General features: G+C 32.9%; 2 protein-coding genes and 2 pseudogenes across 2 annotated transcripts; 2 read left to right on the top strand and 2 right to left on the bottom strand.

The window, feature by feature from the left end:
• The first annotated feature begins 283 nt into the window (after window positions 1-283).
• Window positions 284-3,814, top strand: LOC135151978 (large ribosomal subunit protein bL9c-like; annotated as a pseudogene).
• A 276-nt stretch (window positions 3,815-4,090) lies between these two features.
• Window positions 4,091-4,633, bottom strand: LOC135152401 (probable histone H2B.1; annotated as a pseudogene).
• Window positions 4,634-11,742: 7,109 nt separating this feature from the next.
• On the bottom strand, window positions 11,743-12,430 carry LOC108217688 (histone H2B.3). Its single transcript, XM_017390568.2, has one exon. It carries the CDS (start codon window positions 12,350-12,352, stop codon window positions 11,912-11,914), a length of 441 nt encoding a protein of 146 aa, XP_017246057.1. The 5' UTR covers window positions 12,353-12,430; the 3' UTR covers window positions 11,743-11,911.
• Window positions 12,431-15,736: 3,306 nt separating this feature from the next.
• LOC108219492 (large ribosomal subunit protein bL9c) lies at window positions 15,737-20,184 on the top strand. Its single transcript, XM_064092390.1, has 7 exons — window positions 15,737-16,026; window positions 16,139-16,266; window positions 17,334-17,379; window positions 18,012-18,109; window positions 18,202-18,249; window positions 19,035-19,219; window positions 19,958-20,184. The coding sequence occupies exons 1-6, from the start codon at window positions 15,877-15,879 to the stop codon at window positions 19,153-19,155; spliced, it is 591 nt and encodes a 196-aa protein (XP_063948460.1). The 5' UTR covers window positions 15,737-15,876; the 3' UTR covers window positions 19,156-19,219; window positions 19,958-20,184.
• Window positions 20,185-20,750: the final 566 nt, after the last annotated feature.

The following is a 20,750-nucleotide window of genomic DNA, read 5'->3' as shown; positions in this document are numbered from 1 at the left end:
TTTGATTTTGAAATATGATTAATACTTATAATTTTTTTTCAATTGAAGTATATATAATAAATTATCAAAATTAAATATTATATTACTTTAAATATGACCAATTATAGAATTTATGATATATTAGATGTATTTGTTATTAAGTAACTAATATAATAATAACTTAATATTAGAAAAATAATATTAAAATACAACCGATTTTAATTACGATTAATTCTCCCAATTGAATCTTGAATCAATATTCCATTCTGGGTTTGTGTGAAACTGGTCGTTTGGTTAAAAAACCCAAGCATAATTCTGTTTCACAGTTTTGTGTAGATAAGATAGCCAAGCTCACAATTGAGTGTCAAGAGCATCTCAAAAAGATTAAAACAAACATACAGAAATGGCGACCACAACTGCTTCAACTCTCTCGTGGGCTTCATCATCTTGCCTTCAAAATCACAACTTTACTAACAAAAAGCTCACTCAAACCCCCATTGTCAGCCCAGTCTTTGTCATTGTAGCTCAAAGAAAGCAAAGAAGACACGAAAGGTATGATCTTTTGCCACCCCATTAAATTTAATTAGGCCCCATTCTAATTTTATCTGATTTAACTGAGTTTTATGGGTTTTCTTGATGTGTGTGTGTTGGTTTTGTGGGTCAGATTATATTGAAGGAAGATGTTGTGGATGTGGGAAAGAAAGGGCAGCTCTTGGATGTTAAAGCTGGATATTACAGGAATTTTCTTCTCCCTTCTGGAAAGGCTCAAATGTTACTACTTCACTTATCAAGTAATGCTCTTTTTTCGATACCCCCTATTCTTTGTGTTTTTAGTTTTTGTGCCATTGATATATCAACATTGTTGCGGTTTGGTTAAATAGTGCTACATTTAGCAAAATTATGAATGATTGTGTCGATTATTTGTACTTGTATCTTCTTATTGTTGGACTGGTATTTTAGATGTATTGATATGGTATTTATTATTATTACTCGGAATCTTAGTCCATTTAGTCAGTATTAGTCAATCTCGACTTTTTTTGTCTTCAGTAGTTAACTGTGTGTTTAGCTTCAATGTGAATTGCTGCAGCATGAATGGAGCCCGAAACTAGTATTGACCTCTTTAGCTACAACTGTTGTAACTATTTTATAATAAGAACTATTATAAACCGTAACAAACCTAGTTATTTTGTTTATCTTACATTTATATCCTGGCTAAATATGTTTATATAACCATTAATATCTTTGAGAGACTGCCAGTATAGATGTGAGAAATCAGACAAGCAGAAGACTGTTTTCGGTGCAAAGGGATATGTTTATGTTACTGTACTATGACTTTGATGCCAGAGTGCAAAATATACATCATTTATATTGATACAAGATATTTTCTGATTGAAGGATGGTTTAAGTTTGGGTAGGCTTTGTTCAGTGTAGCTAAACACCCTAGTTTTCCATGTAAACCTTGCGATTACAGATTGTGACAGAAATAAATTGCAAGTTTTATTTTTACATTAATAGATTCCTCATTCCAGCTTCATTTTAATCATACATATTAACTAGAGCTTGGCTTTAGTCATACATATTTTTTACTTGCTTGAATTTAGTCGTGTCTACCACCTTTTGATCTTCGTACCGTAGTATTGGGGAAGTTTATAACTTCTTACTTAAAGGTGTAACATGTCAGTGTACCACTAGTCTCAAAATCAGGCAGCATTATCTTATCTATTATGTGAATATAATATTTGTTATTGAACATATTAGTTTCAGATGCAATTATTTCGTGTGACATATATCTGAAGCAATTTCAGAAATCAGGTTGTTTCAAATTCTTGATTCTTGCTTTATATTATTTTTTATCAGAGAAATGAAGATGGAAGACGAAAGAATTGAGGCTGAAAAGAAAAGGGTAACCACTAACCAGATATTGCATGACTTTGTATCTTCATTTGTCATCCTCATATCTGATATACAGAGCCTTAGTAGTTGATAGTTTCAATAGTCACATTCATGGTATATACATCTTATTCATCTTGTGTAGTTGTGTCATGTGTGTCAGTAGCAGGCATTGGGTTAGGTATTCCAAAAGCTTAGCTAATTTGTTTATGTACTAAAGAAGATGGCCTCAGAAGTCCAAAAAGCTTGACTTTATATTACCTCGAAACTTCATTTGCACGTTCAATTACACATAAAAGGTGACACTTGATCATCTTTGATCAAACCACTGGCATTTTCAGAAACTAACAATTAATCTCTGAATACTAAACTTTATTACAATAAGCGCAAATTAGACACCCCCCCCCCCCCCCCCCCCCTCCCCCAAGTTTAAGTTATATCAATGATTATATTATTTTGTGAAGACAGTAGTTACTAACATTGTATAGGACCGATGAATTTTAACATCAAAGTGAGCAGCTTAGTTTCTTTCTTGTGTTGGTCCTTCATATGTCCCTGTAGCTTTTCCTGTCGGCGCAAAGCTACATAGTATTACAGAATCTTAGAGACTGGGCCAAAAAGGTTGGGATAATTTCAATTTCGTCGGCAGGTAAAAGAAGAGGCGCAACAACTAGCTCTAATTTTTGAAACCGTTGGAGCTTTTAAGGTGAAGCGAAAGATTGGGAAAGGGAAACAAATATTTGGAACGTGAGTTAATCTAACAGAGTTTATTTATTTTTTTCACCTATTATGAAGCATATCTGCATATGGTGTATAATATAATCATCTTTTTACAGTGTCACAGCTCAAGATCTGGTTGATATAATCAAGGCACAGCTTCAAAGGTATCATTTTTTCTTAACATTTCCTGTCTATACCTGCACAACTGTAAAGCCTTTTTACTCTCTATGCACCTTATTCACTCTGCACAAACTTTTATCTATACATCGTTTTGGTTTGTGGTGGTCAATTAGAGAGATTTAATACCGACACACATACACACACTTGTTCCCAAGAGAGGAGGGGTATGCATTGCCCCCACTGCTTGGAATATCTGTAGAATTATTAGAAGTACATAAGAATATACATAATTAGATTTAATACTTTTCTTGATATGGTAACTTTACTTTACTAGCGATTTTATTTTAAATACGTGGAACCTATTGAAGAAAAATAACAACAACTGACCTGCAGTTTTAAACACCTCCTCTTGTAGTATTTTTGTTGTGACTTGTGAGCTGTCAGGATAATTGTACAAATAAACATGGACAATTTAGTTCAAGTCTTCAAGAACATGGAACCTTTTGATCAGCATAGATTAAATTATGTAATTTGAGATTGAAAGTATGGTCTCTTCTGTAACAGAAAGGTATATAAAGGTTATTCTTATGCTGTCTTAGATTCCCGTGCACCTAATGTGTTGAATTATAAACCTTCACATACTCTTGTCCTTCTCAACTGTATTTTTTAAATGAAAAAAAGCTCAACTCCGATCTTATTCAACCTTATAGGTAAGATATAACTCGTCTTCATTGAAGTAATAATAGTAATAATTGGAGCCACACATGTATTACGTGCACCACTTTGAGATTGAGGATACTCATTGAATCTTTTTCCTTCCTAAATAGAGACATCGATAAAAGAATTGTTACTATTCCGGACATTAGAGAAACAGGAGAGTATGTGGCAGAGTTAAAGCTTCACCCTGATGTCTCTGCTCGAGTGAGATTGACTGTGTTTGGAACTAAGAACATGCATCTTCTGGAGTCCACTTGCTGGATAAAAGGTTACAGTGTGCTCAGTGGTTACAAGGTACGCCCTGAATTTAGTTGCTATATTTTTGTAAGAGGTTTTTTGACACGAGAATCTCAATACTGAGGTGTCCACCTTATGGTCTAAGAAGGTTGTTCTGAGGAGCCTAACTTTTTATTTTATTATAGATTGATATTTGTTCTGTTGCATGAAATTGATTCAAATGGGAAAAAGGATCACTACATTCAATATTTGGACCACCACATCCATGTGTATCCTTCAAGCATGCAATTGTTATATCACAAAACTAGCAGAGAGGAACGTGATAATTGATTGAATGGATTTATTTCACCGAGTATACTAATCAAAACACATTCAAAATTAACAAAATGTAATCAATTTCATTCATACCAATTACCATATATAATAAACCATACTCCAATAGCCATCAGATAACTAATAACCAAAAGTAAAATTCCCTCTACATCAACCTAAACCAAAACCTACCCACCATCCGAAAACCACCAAATTACAAACCCTAATCAATCAAGTACTAGTGAACTTGTCACCGCCTTAGTCCCCTCCGAAACAGCATGCTTAGCCAACTCCCCGGGCAACACCAACCTCACAGCAGTCTGAATTCCCTCGATGTAATCGAGGCTCTTGTTATACCTGGCCAATTTAGAAGACTCAGCAGCCAATTTCTCAAAAATTCAAAGAAACGTTCATGATCCCCATTGCCTTGCTCGAGATCCAATATCAGGGTGGACTTGCTTCAACACCTTGAAGATGTAAATCTTGTAGGTCCAACATCTTCTTGTTTCTCTTCTTCTTCTTGTCTGCTCCGCTTGCAGAGGCGTCTTTCGGGAGCTTCTTCCCGGCTTTCGGCTCTTCTCTGCCGGGCCTTTTCAGCTACTGGAGCCTTCTCCGCTGGCTTCTTCTCTGCTGGCTTTTTCTCTCCCTTGGGTGCCATTTTTCTACTGTGTGAAAATTGAGTGTGTTTTGGGGTGTGTGTGAGTTTTTTTTTGTGTTGTGACTTTGAATTAGGGGTGGGCGGGGTTATATATGTTTTAGGGGGTGTGATTTGATTGCGGGTTTGGTGTGGTGAGGATCGTGAGTAGGGCTGTTGGATTGGGTTTTGATAATGGAAGGTTAAGATGAGGTTTGAAATGGGGTGATATGATTGGTTGGTGTGAGAGGGTGCGGATTGGATGCTGGGGCCGTTGAGGAGTATTTAATCGATGGCTGAGAATGCGTTTGGAGTTGCTGACTCGAGAGGCTCCGACTTTGCGAGCGAGATTGATACTCCCCGCTCCCAATTTATGTGAACGGGTTTGACTTTGTAGTTAAAAGTGGGTAAAGTGGTGGGAGTAATAGATTTGAGATAGTGAAGGAAGTAGTGGGTGTAATAATGTTTATTAATAAAAAGAGAGATAAATATAGAGGTAGTGGGTGTAATAGTGAAAAGTAGTGTTCAAAAATAGTAAGTATTGTAGGTTCATTCTTTTTGGGACGTTCCAAAAAGGAAATGAGGTCACATAAAATGGGACGAGGGAGTTATTTTTTGTCATTGTCAAATTTTCGAGTTTCGCGGTTGATTTGTAGACCTTCGGTTTTGCGTACACTTAACGATGTTTTAAAGCACGTATTTTAGATATTTGTAATATACTGTACTAACTTACAAATTATTAAAAATCTCATAAAATAATTAATCAAACAAGTGTGCTGCCTCTATACAAACAAAAACACGTCGTATATTTTAAATTTTCAAGTTTCTCACGTATCAAAATCTCATGATAACACTAATCACATAATAAACCTAATTTGAAACAAGGTTAGCAATATTGAGTGCCGGCTAGATGTTTTTTAACAAGAGCTCGAGTGAGCCGGAGTCGAACTCGGAATCTGGGCCAGCAAAGAATAAGCCTTAATCACTTGGGTTATCCAATTGTGCTCTGCACGTGACCTTTTTAATTATTTTATAAAATTTTTTATAGTAATATATGTAAAAGAAAAAAAAATTATCAATAATAATTCAAATCTAAATTAAATAGAAAAATAGAAAGTTATATTATTTTTTAAGGCAGACTATTTGTGCAGTATTAACCTCTTGTCCGTCCTTTTGGTCATGTCTTAATTTTGATCTTTGTCATCGTGCTTGTTTAATAGCATTGTTATATTGTTCGCAATATCGCTTATTATGATCAACTCTTTGTTAATCTTTTATGTATTCTTGAAATATATTTCATGAAATCGTTTGCTCGTTTTTTTATCCCGCTGATATATTCATATTTTGATATTAATAAAATTTTACAAAATGATTTTTACAAAGATGAGAGGAGAAATTAGTGAGTCTTATGTTGAGTGTTTATGTTCAAGATTTTGGTCAGTTTAAAATTTGAAAGATTTTGGTGTTGTCCCATATGTTGAAAATTCTGTTATGTTTTTTTGGTTAATTTGTATTTGCACGAGAGAATTTTGTATGTAATGTCAACTTCAATTACGATAATTTCATGCTTTCTTTTATTTTTTTTGTTGAATGTATTTGGGTAGCAGATTTTTTTTTGTTAATTTATATATAATGCGAGAACTTTTTATGTAACATCAACTTCAATTATGATAATTAAATGTCTTCTCTTTTTCTTTTATTGATATGTATTTGTGTCAGAGTTCATACATGTAACGCCAACTTCTATTAGATTGTATTTATCTACGTATTTATATTAGAATTATGATACCTAGTTTGATTTATTTATTTTTATAAAAATTTATATGGTTCTGGAATTAGAACCGGTAAACATAATTTGTCTTGAATTAAGAAAAAATCATAAACATGCATGAAGAATGTATATTTGTTTGGATCAAGAAAAAGTTTTTGTGTTCGTTCACACTTATATGCTTATAATTTTAATATTGTGCATAATATTTTTTTGTTTAATATGTTGTCTAAGAAAATATATTAGAGAAAAATAATTTTATGACGGTGCGATTTATATGCTTCACATTAAAAATGGTAGAAAATATTTATTTTGGATTAAAAAAATCACACACACATGAAAGATAGAATTTGTTTTGGATTAAAAAAAGGAATCATGATTATGCAAAAATATCAATTGGCTTATAGAATTAAACATAATTTTGGTATAACCTAACGGTGCTTTTGTTTTTGTATACGATCGGAAAGATGATAAACTTTGATAGTAAGAAAGACCAGCAACCATGCAACTAAATTATCTCATTTACGCTTATTATATAAAATATATAGTGGGAAGGGTTGTGGGCCCCGAGAATGGATCAGGTGGGCCTTACCAAGGCTTAGATGGGCCTGGTGGATGGGGGTGGATTCTAGTAGAAAGAGAGTGGGGTAAAAGTATTGGCTCTTCAGCCTGTACAGAGCCCTTCTAGCATGTCTGGAGCCTTAGTTAGGCTTTAGTAGGCCCTATGTGGATTAATAGGGTCAGGAGTGGATCGGGTGAGTGATAACACTAGGAGGGTAAACGACATCTAGGGGTAGGTGAGGTCAATATAGTCTTAATTGCTCTTAGTTTGTATTTAAAATTCGTATTTAGTGATTTGTATTTGATTATTAGCTTATATAATATATATAGACAAGTGTTCAAATACAAACAAAAATTAAACTACAAATACTAACTAATCTCAACCATCAGGTTAATAATGTCCCCTAGAATAACAAACACAAAAACCCGCACCCCGCACAAGATTCCAAAAATCCCCGCTTTTAATTTGAATGTTCCCGTTAATCGGTGGACTTTTTTTTTTGAAATCTGACTTCACAATGTTTTCCTTCATCTCCCAACGATCGATTTTCATACCATATGTGCTATATTTCAATATAATTTATAAAATTATATTCAGTTTGTAATTTTAATTTAAGAAGGGTTTGCAGTGGAGTAGCACCCATATATACGCGTCATGACTACACAATCAAAATCTACCGGCCGGCTAAATAAAAAATAAATGAAACTAATAATTTGCAGTGTTCTAAAAATCCCCGATTTAACTGATTAATTCATTATAAGGTGGCTGACCGATTTGATTTTTGAAATATGATTAATACTTATAATTTTTTTTTCAATTGAAGTATATATAAAAATTATCAAAATTAAATATTATATTACTTTAAATATGACCAATATAGAATTATGATATATAGATGTATTTGTTATAAGTACTAATATATAAAACTTAATATTAGAAAATAATATTAAAATACAACCGATTTTAATTACGATTAATTCTCCCATTGAATCTTGAATCATATTCCATTCTGGGTTTGTGTGAAACTGGTCGTTTGGTTAAAAAACCCAAGCAAATTCTGTTTCACAGTTTTGTGTAGATAAGATAGCCAAGCTCACAATTGAGTGTCAAGAGCATCTCAAAAAGATTAAAAACAAACATACAGAAATGGCGACCACAACTGCTTCAACTCTCTCGTGGGCTTCATCATCTTGCCTTCAAAATCACACTTAACAAACAAAAAGCTCACTCAAACCCCCATTGTCAGCCCAGTCTTTGTCATTGTAGCTCAAAAGAAAGCAAAGAAGACACGAAAGGTATGATGATCTTTTGCCACCCCATTAAATTTAATTAGGCCCCATTCTAATTTATCTGATTTAACTGAGTTTTATGGGTTTTCTTGATGTGTGTGTGTTGGTTTTGTGGGTCAGATATATTGAAGGAAGATGTTGGTGGATGTGGGAAAGAAAGGGCAGTCTTGGATGTTAAAGCTGGATATTACAGGAATTTTCTTCTCCTTCTGGAAAGGCTCAAATGTTACTACTTCACTTATCAAGTAATGCTCTTTTTTCGATACCCCCTATTCTTTGTGTTTTTAGTTTTTGTGCCATTGATAATCAACATTGTTGCGGTTTGGTTAAATAGTGCACATTTAGCAAAATTATGAATGATTGTGTCGATTATTTGTACTTTCGTTTCTTCTTATTGTTGGACTGGTATTTTAGATGTATTGATATGGTATTTATATTATTACTCGGAATCTTAGTCCATTTAGTCGTATTAGTCAATCTCGACTTTTTTTGTCTTCAGTAGTTAACTGTGTGTAGCTTCAATGTGAATGCTGCAGCATGAATGGAGCCCGAAACTAGTATTGACCTCTTTAGCTACAACTGTTGTAACTATTTTATAATAAGAACATTATAAACCGTAACAAACTAGTTATTTTGTTTTATCTACATTATATCCTGGCTAAATATGTTTATATAACCATTAATATCTTTGAGAGACTGCCAGTATAGATGTGAGAAATCAGACAAGCAGAAGACTGTTTGGTGCAAAGGGATATGTTTATGTTACTGTACTATGACTTTGATGCCAGAGTGCAAAATATACATCATTTATATGTGATACAAGATTTTTCTGATGAAGGATGGTTTAAGTTTGGGTAGGCTTTGTTCAGTGTAGCTAAACACCCTAGTTTTCCATGTAAACCTTGCGATTACAGATTATATTATTATACTAGTTTTTTTAAAAAAGTATTTTATGATTAATCGAAATAAATAGATGATACAAAATAAATTCGGGAATTAGGCGAAAGCGTTTAATCAAGTTACTAACCGGAATATATTAAGATAATACAATAATATTCAATTTATTATACTAGCCTTTAGGAAATATGTTGTGAAATGAAGGGATTCTTCAAAATGATTAATCGGGTACCATTTCAAATATATTAAAATAATATAATAATATTAAATTCATTATAATAATTTTTAAAAAATATTTTTGATTAGTTGCAACAAATAAATGATACAAATATGTTCGCGTATTAAGCGACAATGTTAATCAGATTACTAATCGGAATATTAAAATAATACTTTCTCTATCCCTCTCGTTTCTTTACACTTTTTTTACATTGTTCGACGCACATTTTAAGGCGCATATAAACATAGTTTCAGAACTCTTTTTTTAAATAAATTTTTTTTTTAATAAAAATTTAGATACTCCCTCCGTCCCAGTCAATAGTATACATTGGGGGACGGGGGCGCGGCACGGACTTTAATGCTTCAATATAGTATAGTTCTGTAAATTATTTTTAAAATTTTCTTTTTCTGTATAAAAGTATAACATTTATACTTTTATACAAAAAAAGAAAATCTTAAAATAAGTTGTAGAACTATGTTTTATAAGTGCCTTAAAAAGCGTGTCGAGCAGTGAAAAAGAAACGTATACAATTGACCGGGACAGAGGGAGTATTATATTTTTCCTTAGAAAAAAAATCAAAAAACATTATCAACCCATTTTTTACGAGAGCATTACAATCTGTGTCGAACACCATTCCCCGGTGTAAAGAATCGAGAGGGACGGAGGGAGTATAATAATATTTAATTTATTACACTAATCTTGAAAAAAAATATGTCGTAATTAATCAAAATATATAAATAATATGAAGTATATTCAAAAATTATTAATCGAGGCCGCAATCAAAATATATTGAAATAATACAATTATATTTAATTTATTAAAAATAAGTTTTAAAAATGTGTTGTGATTAATTGAAATAAATAGATATTATAAAAATATTCAGAAATGTCAGAATGATTAATCATGATATTAATCGAAATTAATACTCTTGGATAATAATATACTTCTTTCGTCCTTTTTTAGTTGTCACATCTGATTTGTGCAGGTCAAATTAGCCAAAATTTGAGTGAAATTTATTAATATTCTATCAATTGATAAATAAATAAAAAACATGTCATCGGAAATAATTTTTAGTCAACTTTAAAATATAATTTTCAATTTTCTAAAATAATGAAAGAATGATTTATAATCTTTTATCAAAAATTAGTCAATTTAATCAATAAAAATAAAAATATCACAACTCAAAAGGGACGGAGGGAGTACTTAGTGACATCTTCAACCGGAAAGAAGGAGAAAAGTGAACGCTTGTACAGTTAGTGACATCTTCAACCGGAAAGAAGGAGAAAAGTGAACGCTTGTACAGTTAACACCTAAGAGTCGCATATAGAGCGGGTTTGGCCTGAGATTTTATGTCCGACTTCTAGATTTATAAGTTGAAAACATTTATTCATACTGTTTGTGTAAAAAATCAAAAAATACTTGTAAAAAGTTAAAAAGTACTATGACTTCTGTTTTTTTTAAACACTTTAATCATATGTAAGTTTTAATTTACTTCTGACTTCTAATTCAATTTTTTACTTTAAGTAAAAAATATTTATTTTAACTTCACTCAAACAGCCTTTAACCGTTTTCCTAGATTTTGCTCGATTGTGGTGAGGATATACGAAAAAATAAAAATACGTGATCCAACCGGACTTTTCAAACAAGCATGGTTAATATGTAAAACGAGGCAAACTTCAACCGCGTGAAGGTATTTAAGCCTCAGAAATATCAAGTTAAGGCAGTACAGGTAAAGTGAAGATATAATAATTACAACAAAAATGTAATGTCAAGTGTCAACAAATTAGCTTGAAGACAAAGAAATATGGATAAAACAGAGTGAGTTGAATATAAGGATTTAAAAGGAAAAAAAAAAAAATTGTTATTCTGTACTGGACAAAAATGAAATATACCATGGATTCTGAATTCCTTTTATGTTTGGACTGCGAACAGAGGGCTTGTGCTGGTTCATAGATCATGAACTTGAACTCTAGCAGCTCAGTTGCACATCGAATGAACCACAAAGATTTTATAATATCTGCTCTATTTGATCGGGACGGGGACTGCTAACACAGACCAAGACGTCCATCCTGTTCTCTGGTTTTCTGAACCAAATAATAGTAACCATTTTGTGCTCCTCTGCTGAATAAAGATTAACAAATTAATGTCATCACATTACTCTACTAACTCATCTACGAGTACGTAGTCCTGACAAAAAAAAAACCAGCTGCAGCATCAATCCTCTTGCTCTCTTATTCGCAAAACTTGCTACTTTCTGAAAAATGGGAATGTGAAATTGAGAGAATTCTTTGATTAAAAATTGTGCAGATTGTGATATCACAAAACTAGCACATGAGGAACGTGATAATTGATTGAATGGATTTATTTCACCGAGTATACTAATTCAAAACACATTCAAAATTAACAAAATGTAATCAATTTCATTCATTACCAATTACCATATATAATAAACCATACTCCAATAGCCATCAGATAACTAATAACCAAAAGTAAAATTCCCCTCTACATCAACCTAAACCAAAACCTACCCACCATCCGAAAACCACCAAATTACAAAGCCCTAATTCAATCAAGTACTAGTGAACTTTGTCACCGCCTTAGTCCCCTCCGAAACAGCATGCTTAGCCAACTCCCCGGGCAACACCAACCTCACAGCAGTCTGAATTTCCCTCGATGTAATCGTAGGCTTCTTGTTATACCTGGCCAATTTAGAAGACTCAGCAGCCAATTTCTCAAAAATATCATTAATGAAACTGTTCATGATCCCCATTGCCTTGCTCGAGATCCCAATATCAGGGTGGACTTGCTTCAACACCTTGAAGATGTAAATCTTGTAGGTCTCAACACTCTTCTTGTTTCTCTTCTTCTTCTTGTCTGCTCCGCTTGCAGAGGCGTCTTTCGGGAGCTTCTTCCCGGCTTTCGGCTTCTTCTCTGCCGGGGCCTTTTCAGCTACTGGAGCCTTCTCCGCTGGCTTCTTCTCTGCTGGCTTTTTCTCTCCCTTGGGTGCCATTTTTCTTACTGTGTGAAAATTGAGTGTGTTTTGGGGTGTGTGTGAGTGTTTTTGTGTTTGTGACTTTGAATTAGGGGTGGGCGGGGTTATATATGTTTTAGGGGGTGTGATTTGATTGGCGGGTTTGGTGTGGTGAGGATCGTGAGTATGGGCTGTTGGATTGGGTTTTGATAATGGAAGGTTAAGATGAGGTTTGAAATGGGGTGATATGATTGGTTGGTGTGAGAGGGTGCGGATTGGATGCTGGGGCCGTTGATGAGTATTTAATCGATGGCTGAGAATGCGTTTGGAGTTGCTGACTCGAGAGGCTCCGACTTTGCGAGCGAGATTGATACTCCCTCCGTCCCAATTTATGTGAACGGGTTTGACTTTGTAGTTGAAAAGTGGGTAAAGTGGTGGGAGTAATAGATTTGAGATAGTGAAGGAAAGTAGTGGGTGTAATAATGTTTATTTAATAAAAAGAGAGTATAAAATATAGAGGTAGTGGGTGTAATAGTGAAAAGTAGTGTTCAAAAATAGTAAGTATTGTAGGTTCATTCTTTTTGGGACGTTCCAAAAAGGAAATGAGGTCACATAAAATGGGACGGAGGGAGTATATTTTTTGTGTTCATTGTCAAATTTTCGAGTTTCGCGGTTGATTTGTAGACCTTCGGTTTTGCGTACACTTAACGATGTTTTCAAAGCACGTATTTTAGATATTTGTAATATACTGTACTAACTTACAAATTATTTAAAAATCTCATTAAAATAATTAATCAAACAAGTGTGCTGCCTCTATACAAACAAAAACACGTCGTTATATTTTAAATTTTCAAGTTTCTCACGTATCAAAATCTCATGATTATACACTAATCACAATAATAAACCTAATTTGAAACAAGGTTAGCAATATTGAGTGCCGGCTAGATGTTTTTAGACAAGAGCTCGAGTGAGCCGGAGTCGAACTCGGAATCTGGGCCAGCAAAGAATAAGCCTTAATCACTTGGGTTATCCAATTGTGCTCTGCACGTGACCTTTTTAATTATTTTATAAAATTTTATTAGTAATATATGTAAAATGAAAAAAAAAATTATCAATAATAATTCATAATTCTAAATTAAATAGAAATAAAATAGAAAGTTATATTATTTTTTAAGGCAGACTATTTGTGCAGTATTAACCTCTTGTCTCGTCCTTTTGGTCATGTCTTAATTTTGATCTTTGTCATCGTGCTTGTTTAATAGCATTGTTATATTGTTCGCAATATCGCTTATTATGATCAACTCTTTGTTAATCTTTTATGTATTCTTGAAATATATTTCATGAAATCGTTTGCTCGTTTTTTTATCCCGCTGATATATTCATATTTTGATATTAATAAAATTTTACAAAATGATTTTTACAAAGATGAGAGGAGAAATTAGTGAGTCTTATGTTGAGTGATTTATGTTCAAGATTTTGGTCAGTTTTAAATTTGAAAGATTTTGGTGTTGTCCCATATGTTGAAAATTCTGTTATGTTTTTTTGGTTAATTTGTATTTGCACGAGAGAATTTTGTATGTAATGTCAACTTCAATTACGATAATTTCATGTCTTTCTTTTTATTTTTTTGTTGATATGTATTTGGGTAGCAGATTTTTTTTTTGTTAATTTATATTTATATGCGAGAACTTTTTATGTAACATCAACTTCAATTATGATAATTAAATGTCTTTCTCTTTTTCTTTTATTGATATGTATTTGTGTCAGAGTTCTATACATGTAACGCCAACTTCTATTAGATTGTATTTATCTACGTATTTTATATTAGAATTATGATACCTAGTTTGATTTATTTATTTTTATAAAAATTTATATGGTTCTGGAATTAGAACCGGTAAACATAATTTGTCTTGAATTAAGAAAAAAATCATAAACATGCATGAAGAATGTATATTTGTTTTGGATCAAGAAAAAGTTTTTGTGTTCGTTCATCACTTATATTCGGCTTATTAATTTTAATATTGTGCATAATATTTTTTTTGTTTAATATGTTGTCTAAGAAAATATATTAGAGAAAAATAATTTTATGACGGTGCGATTTATATGCTTCTACAATTAAAAATGGTAGAAAATATTTATTTTGGATTAAAAAAATCACACACACATGAAAGATAGAATTTGTTTTGGATTAAAAAAAGGAATCATGATTATGCAAAAAATATCAATTGGCTTATAGAATTAAACATAATTTTGGTATAACCTAACGGTGCTTATTTGTTTTGTATACGATCGGAAAGATGATAAACTTTTGATAGTAAGAAAGACCATGCAACCATGCAACTAAATTATCTCATTTACGCTTATTATATAAAAATATATAGTGGGAAGGGTTGTGGGCCCCGAGAATGGATCAGGTGGGCCTTACCAAGGCTTAGATGGGCCTGGTGGATGGGGGTGGATTCTAGTAGAAAGAGAGTGGGGTAAAAGTATTGGCTCTTCAGCCTGTACAGAGCCCTTCTAGCATGTCTGGAGCCTTAGTTAGGCTTTAGTAGGCCCTATGTGGATTAATAGGGTCAGGAGTGGATCTCGGGGTGAGTGATAACATCTAGGAGGGTAAACGACATCTAGGGGTAGGTGATGTCATATAGTCTTAATTGCTCTTAGTTTGTATTTAAAATTCGTATTTAGTGATTTGTATTTGATTATTAGCTTATATAATATATATAGACAAGTGTTCAAATACAAACAAAAATTAAACTACAAATTACTAACTAATCTCAACCATCAGGTTAATATATGTCCCCTAGAATCACCAAACACAATAAACCCGCACCCCGCACAAGATTCCTAAAAATCCCCGCTTTTAATTTGAATGTTCCCGTTAATCGGTGGACTTTTTTTTTTGAAATCTGACTTCACAATGTTTTCCTTCATCTCCCAACGATCGATTTTCATACCATATGTGCTATATTTCAATATAATTTATAAAATTTATATTCAGTTTGTAATTTTAATTTAAGAAGGGTTTGCAGTGGAGTAGCACCCTATATATACGCGTCATGATCTACACAATCAAAATCTACCGGCCGGCTAAATAAAAAATAAATGAAAACTAATCATTTGCAGTGTTCTAAAAATCCCCGATTTAACTGATTAATTCATTATAAGGTGGCTGACCGATTTGATTTTTGAAATATGATTAATACTTATAATTTTTTTTCAATTGAAGTATATATAATAAATTATCAAAATTAAATATTATATTACTTTAAATATGACCAATTATAGAATTTATGATATATTAGATGTATTTGTTATTAAGTAACTAATATAATAATAACTTAATATTAGAAAAATAATATTAAAATACAACCGATTTTAATTACGATTAATTCTCCCAATTGAATCTTGAATCAATATTCCATTCTGGGTTTGTGTGAAACTGGTCGTTTGGTTAAAAAACCCAAGCATAATTCTGTTTCACAGTTTTGTGTAGATAAGATAGCCAAGCTCACAATTGAGTGTCAAGAGCATCTCAAAAAGATTAAAACAAACATACAGAAATGGCGACCACAACTGCTTCAACTCTCTCGTGGGCTTCATCATCTTGCCTTCAAAATCACAACTTTACTAACAAAAAGCTCACTCAAACCCCCATTGTCAGCCCAGTCTTTGTCATTGTAGCTCAAAAGAAAGCAAAGAAGACACGAAAGGTATGATCTTTTGCCACCCCATTAAATTTAATTAGGCCCCATTCTAATTTTATCTGATTTAACTGAGTTTTATGGGTTTTCTTGATGTGTGTGTGTTGGTTTTGTGGGTCAGATTATATTGAAGGAAGATGTTGTGGATGTGGGAAAGAAAGGGCAGCTCTTGGATGTTAAAGCTGGATATTACAGGAATTTTCTTCTCCCTTCTGGAAAGGCTCAAATTGTTACTACTTCACTTATCAAGTAATGCTCTTTTTTCGATACCCCCTATTCTTTGTGTTTTTAGTTTTTGTGCCATTGATATATCAACATTGTTGCGGTTTGGTTAAATAGTGCTACATTTAGCAAAATTATGAATGATTGTGTCGATTATTTGTACTTGTATCTTCTTATTGTTGGACTGGTATTTTAGATGTATTGATATGGTATTTATTATTATTACTCGGAATCTTAGTCCATTTAGTCAGTATTAGTCAATCTCGACTTTTTTTGTCTTCAGTAGTTAACTGTGTGTTTAGCTTCAATGTGAATTGCTGCAGCATGAATGGAGCCCGAAACTAGTATTGACCTCTTTAGCTACAACTGTTGTAACTATTTTATAATAAGAACTATTATAAACCGTAACAAACCTAGTTATTTTGTTTATCTTACATTTATATCCTGGCTAAATATGTTTATATAACCATTAATATCTTTGAGAGACTGCCAGTATAGATGTGAGAAATCAGACAAGCAGAAGACTGTTTTCGGTGCAAAGGGATATGTTTATGTTACTGTACTATGACTTTGATGCCAGAGTGCAAAATATACATCATTTATATTGATACAAGATATTTTCTGATTGAAGGATGGTTTAAGTTTGGGTAGGCTTTGTTCAGTGTAGCTAAACACCCTAGTTTTCCATGTAAACCTTGCGATTACAGATTGTGACAGAAATAAATTGCAAGTTTTATTTTTACATTAATAGATTCCTCATTCCAGCTTCATTTTAATCATACATATTAACTAGAGCTTGGCTTTAGTCATACATATTTTTTACTTGCTTGAATTTAGTCGTGTCTACCACCTTTTGATCTTCGTACCGTAGTATTGGGGAAGTTTATAACTTCTTACTTAAAGGTGTAACATGTCAGTGTACCACTAGTCTCAAAATCAGGCAGCATTATCTTATCTATTATGTGAATATAATATTTGTTATTGAACATATTAGTTTCAGATGCAATTATTTCGTGTGACATATATCTGAAGCAATTTCAGAAATCAGGTTGTTTCAAATTTCTTGATTCTTGCTTTATATTATTTTTTATCAGAGAAATGAAGATGGAAGACGAAAGAATTGAGGCTGAAAAGAAAAGGGTAACCACTAACCAGATATTGCATGACTTTGTATCTTCATTTGTCATCCTCATATCTGATATACAGAGCCTTAGTAGTTGATAGTTTCAATAGTCACATTCATGGTATATACATCTTATTCATCTTGTGTAGTTGTGTCATGTGTGTCAGTAGCAGGCATTGGGTTAGGTATTCCAAAAGCTTAGCTAATTTGTTTATGTACTAAAGAAGATGGCCTCAGAAGTCCAAAAAGCTTGACTTTATATTACCTCGAAACTTCATTTGCACGTTCAATTACACATAAAAGGTGACACTTGATCATCTTTGATCAAACCACTGGCATTTTCAGAAACTAACAATTAATCTCTGAATACTAAACTTTATTACAATAAGCGCAAATTAGACACCCCCCCCCCCCCCCCCTCCCCCAAGTTTAAGTTATATCAATGATTATATTATTTTGTGAAGACAGTAGTTACTAACATTGTATAGGACCGATGAATTTTAACATCAAAGTGAGCAGCTTAGTTTCTTTCTTGTGTTGGTCCTTCATATGTCCCTGTAGCTTTTCCTGTCGGCGCAAAGCTACATAGTATTACAGAATCTTAGAGACTGGGCCAAAAAGGTTGGGATAATTTCAATTTCGTCGGCAGGTAAAAGAAGAGGCGCAACAACTAGCTCTAATTTTTGAAACCGTTGGAGCTTTTAAGGTGAAGCGAAAGATTGGGAAAGGGAAACAAATATTTGGAACGTGAGTTAAATCTAACAGAGTTTAATTTATTTTTTTTCACCTATTATGAAGCATATCTGCATATGGTGTATAATATAATCATCTTTTTACAGTGTCACAGCTCAAGATCTGGTTGATATAATCAAGGCACAGCTTCAAAGGTATCATTTTTTCTTAACATTTCCTGTCTATACCTGCACAACTGTAAAGCCTTTTTACTCTCTATGCACCTTATTCACTCTGCACAAACTTTTTATCTATACATCGTTTTGGTTGTGGTGGTCAATTAGAGAGATTTAATACCGACACACATACACACACTTGTTCCCAAGAGAGGAGGGGTATGCATTTGCCCCCACTGCTTGGAATATCTGTAGAATTATTAGAAGTACATAAGAATATACATAATTAGATTTAATACTTTTCTTGATATGGTAACTTTACTTTACTAGCGATTTTATTTTAAATACGTGGAACCTATTGAAGAAAAATAACAACAACTGACCTGCAGTTTTAAACACCTCCTCTTGTAGTATTTTTGTTGTGACTTGTGAGCTGTCAGGATAATTGTACAAATAAACATGGACAATTTAGTTCAAGTCTTCAAGAACATGGAACCTTTTGATCAGCATAGATTAAATTATGTAATTTGAGATTGAAAGTATGGTCTCTTCTGTAACAGAAAGGTATATAAAGGTTATTCTTATGCTGTCTTAGATTCCCGTGCACCTAATGTGTTGAATTATAAACCTTTCAATACTCTTGTCCTTCTCAACTGTATTTTTTAAATGAAAAAAAAGCTCAACTCCGATCTTATTCAACCTTATAGGTAAGATATAACTCGTCTTCATTGAAGTAATAATAGTAATAATTGGAGCCACACATGTATTACGTGCACCACTTTGAGATTGAGGATACTCATTGAATCTTTTTCCTTCCTAAATAGAGACATCGATAAAAGAATTGTTACTATTCCGGACATTAGAGAAACAGGAGAGTATGTGGCAGAGTTAAAGCTTCACCCTGATGTCTCTGCTCGAGTGAGATTGACTGTGTTTGGAAACTAAGAACATGCATCTTCTGGAGTCCACTTGCTGGATAAAAGGTTACAGTGTGCTCAGTGGTTACAAGGTACGCCCTGAATTTAGTTGCTATATTTTTGTAAGAGGTTTTTTGACACGAGAATCTCAATACTGAGGTGTCCACCTTATGGTCTAAGAAGGTTGTTCTGAGGGAGCCTAACTTTTTATTTTATTATAGATTGATATTTGTTCTGTTGCATGAAATTGATTCAAATGGGAAAAAGGATCACTACATTCAATATTTGGACCACCACATCCATGTGTATCCTTCAAGCATGCAACATAGAACAAATTTTCGTCAAAGTTCTATTCATCTCTTAATACTTATGTATCGTATTCTTGGCTTTTATTATATTTCTATGCTGGTGCTCTAGCCTTCTAGGATCTTAGTATGAATGTTGTATAAATATGTCTAAACTTTAGAAGTTAACATTGACGGCAGTCACCTTCTTTTGCACTTTCTACAATTATGCATTGTAAATGCAATTAATAATGTAATATATAGAATACGAAGACACTAACTATGCATGTATTAGGCTACATACCATAATATCATTCCAACTAACACATCCATTTTGAATTTTTTATATTACATGGCATTTTCTACAATATGATTGGTTTCTAGAAATTTGCCATTTGATCCTTTTTGGTCAACTATAATCAGTTTCATTTTCTGGTGGGTATTGTGACCCCCCCCCCCCCCCCCCCCCCCCCAACCCCACCCCAAAACAACAACACACTTTCCCTCTCAATACTATTTATTCATTTATTTCCTGATTTTATGCAGGAGAGGAACACTTCCAAACACATTTTGATTGACAAAGAACTTTCTGAATATGGACATATATGTAAGTCATGTTTTGTATCCAGAGAGAGATGCTAATTTGAGATCTGCCCACTTTCAGCACCTTTTTGTTTTTGCTGGTACATTATCGCATTAACCAGTTGCAATTGTAATACTACTATATCTTGTGTTCGATAATTTATTGAAAGTAAATGCTTAGTTTTCGACAATGATTAGTTGATTACTACAAAATAATTATTGGCATGCACATTTGTTTTTGCTATATTGGCAACAGCAGCCAAGTTTCTATTTGTTTGTTGCTCACTCAAGACACTTTCTAAGGATGAAAAACAGGGGCACAGATGTACATTTGGAATACTGTACATTATGAAAGTTGACATTCCTTTTACTCATGCATTTTGGAGCTGGAAGTTGACATTCCTTTTACTCATACAGATTGGAGCTTAAAGTTGACTTTTTTTTTTATTTATTAATAGTCAGTTCTTTGCTTCAGCCATAAAACTTTTGTTACTAGGTTCTACCTAGGTGGTTCGTTTTTATGTATTTAATTTATTATTATTATTTTTTGGTGTGTGTGAGTAGGCAACGGCAACCATTATATCAACCACACCGAACATGTGCTTATGGACATAGTTGTTATATTGAGTTTACTTAAATTATTGAAACTATATGGAAAATTTAACCCTGTATAATTGAGATTCTGAAATATTGTGTTGGTAAACTTTTTACCCTGGCTAATTAATTAGTGGACATTTAGAATTGACTTCAGGAATGC

This window comes from Daucus carota, chromosome 4 (genome assembly GCF_001625215.2).
Source record: "Daucus carota subsp. sativus chromosome 4, DH1 v3.0, whole genome shotgun sequence".
Classification (NCBI taxonomy): Eukaryota; Viridiplantae; Streptophyta; class Magnoliopsida; order Apiales; family Apiaceae; genus Daucus; species Daucus carota.
This window is presented reverse-complemented; position numbering and strand designations above follow the sequence as displayed.

Coding starts and splice junctions, on each gene's coding strand:
- LOC108217688 (XM_017390568.2), bottom strand. CDS start 12,352: ATGGCACCCAAGGGAGAGAAAAAGCCAGCAGAGAAGAAGCCAGCGGAG.
- LOC108219492 (XM_064092390.1), top strand. CDS start 15,877: ATGGCGACCACAACTGCTTCAACTCTCTCGTGGGCTTCATCATCTTGC. Junction 16,027..16,138: donor AAGCAAAGAAGACACGAAAG/GTATGATCTTTT, acceptor TTTGTGGGTCAG/ATTATATTGAAGGAAGATGT. Junction 17,380..18,011: donor TTGAGGCTGAAAAGAAAAGG/GTAACCACTAAC, acceptor TTTCGTCGGCAG/GTAAAAGAAGAGGCGCAACA.